The sequence below is a fragment of the Physella acuta genome, unplaced genomic scaffold (genome assembly GCF_028476545.2).
Source record: "Physella acuta isolate Inbredline_101_S28 unplaced genomic scaffold, ASM2847654v3 ptg001664l, whole genome shotgun sequence".
NCBI lineage: Eukaryota > Metazoa > Mollusca > Gastropoda > Physidae > Physella > Physella acuta.
The window spans coordinates 84,050-89,084 of record NW_026733177.1 but is presented as its reverse complement, the minus strand read 5'-3'; the positions used below and the strand labels follow the sequence as shown (position 1 = coordinate 89,084).

Here is a 5,035-nt window from a genome sequence, read left to right as displayed (position 1 = left end):
TTAATAGCGCTGTTGGCGTATCACTTATATAATTCAGCGCTTGCGAATTTTAAATGGAATTTTTAAAAAAAAATTTAGTCTAAAAAAATAAAACGTTTGTAAAAACAAATAAAAGAAATAGGCCTTTATTTTAGATGTAATAGAACTAAACAGCTGATTGGAGTTCATCCCCTTAGAAGATGCAGTCTTTTCCATGAATATGTTAATAGCGCTGTTGGCGTATCACTTATATAATTCAGCGCTTGCGAATTTTAAATGGAATTTTTAAAAAAAAATTTAGTCTAAAAAAATAAAACGTTTGTAAAAACAAATAAAAGAAATAGGCCTTTATTTTAGATGTAATAGAACTAAACAGCTGATTGGAGTTCATCCCCTTAGAAGATGCAGTCTTTTCCATGAATATGTTAATAGCGCTGTTGGCGTATCACTTATATAATTCAGCGCTTGCGAATTTTAAATGGAATTTTTAAAAAAAAATTTAGTCTAAAAAAATAAAACGTTTGTAAAAACAAATAAAAGAAATAGGCCTTTATTTTAGATGTAATAGAACTAAACAGCTGATTGGAGTTCATCCCCTTAGAAGATGCAGTCTTTTCCATGAATATGTTAATAGCGCTGTTGGCGTATCACTTATATAATTCAGCGCTTGCGAATTTTAAATGGAATTTTTAAAAAAAAATTTAGTCTAAAAAAATAAAACGTTTGTAAAAACAAATAAAAGAAATAGGCCTTTATTTTAGATGTAATAGAACTAAACAGCTGATTGGAGTTCATCCCCTTAGAAGATGCAGTCTTTTCCATGAATATGTTAATAGCGCTGTTGGCGTATCACTTATATAATTCAGCGCTTGCGAATTTTAAATGGAATTTTTAAAAAAAAATTTAGTCTAAAAAAATAAAACGTTTGTAAAAACAATTAAAGAAATAGGCCTTTATTTTAGATGTAATAGAACTAAACAGCTGATTGGAGTTCATCCCCTTAGAAGATGCAGTCTTTTCCATGAATATGTTAATAGCGCTGTTGGCGTATCACTTATATAATTCAGCGCTTGCGAATTTTGAATAGAATTTTTTAAAAAAAATTTAGTCTAAAAAAATAAAACGTTTGTAAAAACAATTAAAGAAATAGGCCTTTATTTTAGATGTAATAGAACTAAACAGCTGATTGGAGTTCATCCCCTTAGAAGATGCAGTCTTTTCCATGAATATGTTAATAGCGCTGTTGGCGTATCACTTATATAATTCAGCGCTTGCGAATTTTAAATAGAATTTTTAAAAAAAAATTTAGTCTAAAAAAATAAAACGTTTGTAAAAACAATTAAAGAAATAGGCCTTTATTTTAGATGTAATAGAACTAAACAGCTGATTGGAGTTCATCCCCTTAGAAGATGCAGTCTTTTCCATGAATATGTTAATAGCGCTGTTGGCGTATCACTTATATAATTCAGCGCTTGCCAATTTTAAATAGAATTTTTAAAAAAAAATTTAGTCTAAAAAAATAAAACGTTTGTAAAAACAATTAAAGAAATAGGCCTTTATTTTAGATGTAATAGAACTAAACAGCTGATTGGAGTTCATCCCCTTAGAAGATGCAGTCTTTTCCATGAATATGTTAATAGCGCTGTTGGCGTATCACTTATATAATTCAGCGCTTGCGAATTTTAAATAGAATTTTTAAAAAAAAATTTAGTCTAAAAAAATAAAACGTTTGTAAAAACAATTAAAGAAATAGGCCTTTATGTTATTACCGGGAAATTAAGCAGAATGGGGAAAAAAAAGTTTAAGTCCCACAAAAGCGCCTATCATTATCATCAGGAACACCAGTAAAGCAATGAATGCTTTCAGACACCAGCCAGAGCCTGAAAAATAAGGGATCTATTATTAGTATACGATTGTCTGGAAATTTTAGAACATATAATGATTTAGCGAAACAATTATTAATTAATTCCATCTGTCTATTATTCGACTTTACTCATAAAGGTTTTGAGTTGAAAGTTAGGTATGAGATATTTATAGATTAAAAAGATAGATTAGATAGGATGGGTGGATGGATGGATAAATAGATTAGATAGTATGGGTGGATGGATGGATGGATAGATTGGATAGGATGGATAGGATGGAAGGATGGGTGGGTGGATAGGATGGGTGGGTGGATGGATGGATAGGATGGAAGGATGGTTGTATGTGTGTGTGTGTGTGTCTGTGTGTATGTGTGTATGTGTGTATGTGTGTATGTGTGTATGTGTTTATGTGTGTATGTGTGTATATTCGTATGTGTGTATGTGTGTATGTGTGTATGTCTGTGTGTGTATGTGTGTATGTGTATGTATGTGTGTGTATGCGTGCGTGCGTGCATGTGTGTATGTATGTATGTATGTATGTATGTGTGGGTGTGTGGGTGGGTGTGTAGGTGTGTGGGTGTGTGTGGGTGTGTATGGGTAAGTGGGTGGGTGGAATGATGGATGGATGGATGGATGGATGGATGGATAAATGGGTGGGTGGGTGGGTGGGTGGGTGGGTGGGTGGGTGCATGGGTGGGTGCATGGCTGGGTGCATGGCTGGATGGATGGCTGGATGGCTGGATGACTGGATGGATGGATGGATGGATGGATGGATGGATGGATGGATGGATGGATGGATGGATGGATGGATGGATGGATGGATGGATGGATGGATGGATGGATGGATGGATGGATGGATGGATGGATGGATGGATGGATGGATGGATGGATGGATGGATGGATGGATGGATGGATGGATGGATGGATGGATGGATGGATGGATGGATGGATGGATGGATGGATGGATGGTTGGGTGGGTGAAAAGGTGGGTGGGTGAAAAGGTGGGTGGGTGGGTGGATGGATGGGTTTGGGTGGGTGGGTGGATGGATGGGTTTGGGTGGGTGGGTGTATGTATAAATGAATAAATGGATAGACGGATGGAATGAAAGATAGATGAATAGATGGAGAGTTGGATAGACAGAAGTACTAGTGTGAAATATATTTACTCTCAGTCGTGGTGGGCTTCTGGGTAACCACCGTGGGTGACGTCACACTTCCGGGAGGTGAAGTACTGGCGGGTGTCAACACCGTGGGACTCGTCACACTTCCGGTAGGTGAAGTACTGGCGGGTGTCAACATCGTGGGACTCGTCACACTTCCGGTAGGTGAAGTACTGGCGGGTGTCAACACCGTGGGACTCGTCACACTTCCGGTAGGTGAAGTACTGGCGGGTGTCAACACCGTGGGACTCGTCACACTTCCGGTAGGTGAAGTACTGGCGGGTGTCAACACCGTGAGAGTCGTCATGTTTCCGGGAGGCTTGGAAGTTGCTGGCCTGGTCGGGTAGGGATTAGGAGGCCCTTCCTCTGCCGAAACCGACTGGGAGACTGGTGAGAAAAAATGAGGGTCTGCCGGTCGAGTTGCAAATTTAAAAAAAACCAAGATTTTAAACTCCTAATTGATGACGAGAGCAAGTGAGTTATTCAAATGATCTCTACTTCAATGTAACCTTTAATAGTTTAATTAAAAGATAAATAAAGTGACTTAATTTAATCTCTAGTAGCGCCAGGGCTAAATAGTTGACATTATATCTGACCATAGATGTAGGTCCATACAGCTGACCATAAGTATGTATATGTGACAATGGATGTACAGCGATATATCTTTCCTTTGATGTAGGACAATATAGCTGACCGTAGTTATCGACGATATAACTGACCAGGGATGTATGGCCACATAATTGACCATAAATATAGTGTCATCTAACTAACCATATAATTTAGGCTATATAGTTGGTATAATGGAGTCATATCGATGACGTAAAAAATTTGAACCGTATAACTGACCATAGATGAAAACATAATTAGGGCCATATAGCTGACCATAGATGAAAACAGAATTAGGGCCATATAGTTGGCCATAGATGAAAACAGAATTAGGGCCATATAGTTGACCATAGATGAAAACAGAATTAGGGACATATAGTTTGCCATAGATGAAATCAGAATTAGGGCCATATAGTTGGCCACAGATGAAAGCAGAATTAGGGCCATATAGCTGACCATAGATGAAAACAGAATTAGGGCCATATAGTTGGCCACAGAAGAAAACAGAATTAGGGCCTTATAGTTGGCTACAGATGAAAACAGAATAAGGGCCATATAACTGACCACAGAAGAAAACAGAATTAGGGCCATATAGTTGAACACGCAATCACTGACACATAGTTGACCTAACAATAAGGTCCAATTAATTTAAGAAAAATATGGAATACTTACCGAACAGCGCAAGTACAAGTACACACCCTAACATTTTACATTTGGCCATGTTTAATGTGTATCTTGGAACACGAAGGCACAGAGTGGCTCACTGCACGAATTTCACAAGGTGAATAGCAACACACGAACTGGGGCTTGTCGCTGAGATTTATACCTCTTTGGGTGCTCTCGTGTCCTGTTTGTTGTTGACAACTCGTTGTCATTGACAACAAGACTTTTTGTTTTCGCTATTGTTTGAGACAGAGGTAAGTGCGTGCGGGTTTGGAGAAAAAATAATTTAGGTTTAATTTATTACCTTATTGTTGTTGCCTGTACGCGAGGGTAAAAAGGGGGGAAATGGGGAGGTGAATAACCAATTTTTAATACATTTTTTTCCTATGGTTAAAAGGTATATTGATAAGCTACTTTCTCCGACGAAAGGTCAGTTACTTGGTCTCACTAATGGTCAGTTATTTGGTCCATTTAATGGTCATCTACTTGGTCCTACTAATGGTCAGTTACTTGGTCCTACTAATGGTCAGTTACTTGGTCTAATTAATGGTCAGTTACTTGGTCCTACTAATGGTCAGTTTATTGGTCCTACTAATGGTCAGTTACTTGGTCCTACTAATGGTCAGTTACTTGGTCTAACTAATGGTCAGTTACTTGGTCCTACTAATGGTCAGTTACTTGGTCCTACTAATGGTCAGTTACTTGGTCCTACTAATGGTCAGTTACTTGGTCCTACTAATGGTCAGTTACTTGGTCTAACTAATG

General features: G+C 37.8%; 1 protein-coding gene across 1 annotated transcript; it reads right to left on the bottom strand.

Moving 5' to 3' along the window:
- Positions 1-1,587: 1,587 nt before the first annotated feature.
- Positions 1,588-4,450, bottom strand: LOC131929714 (uncharacterized). Its single transcript, XM_059286054.1, has 3 exons — positions 4,280-4,450; positions 3,008-3,388; positions 1,588-1,859 (listed from the first exon to the last, which is right to left on the bottom strand). Exons 1-3 carry the CDS (start codon positions 4,326-4,328, stop codon positions 1,756-1,758), a joined length of 534 nt encoding a protein of 177 aa, XP_059142037.1. The 5' UTR covers positions 4,329-4,450; the 3' UTR covers positions 1,588-1,755.
- Positions 4,451-5,035: the final 585 nt, after the last annotated feature.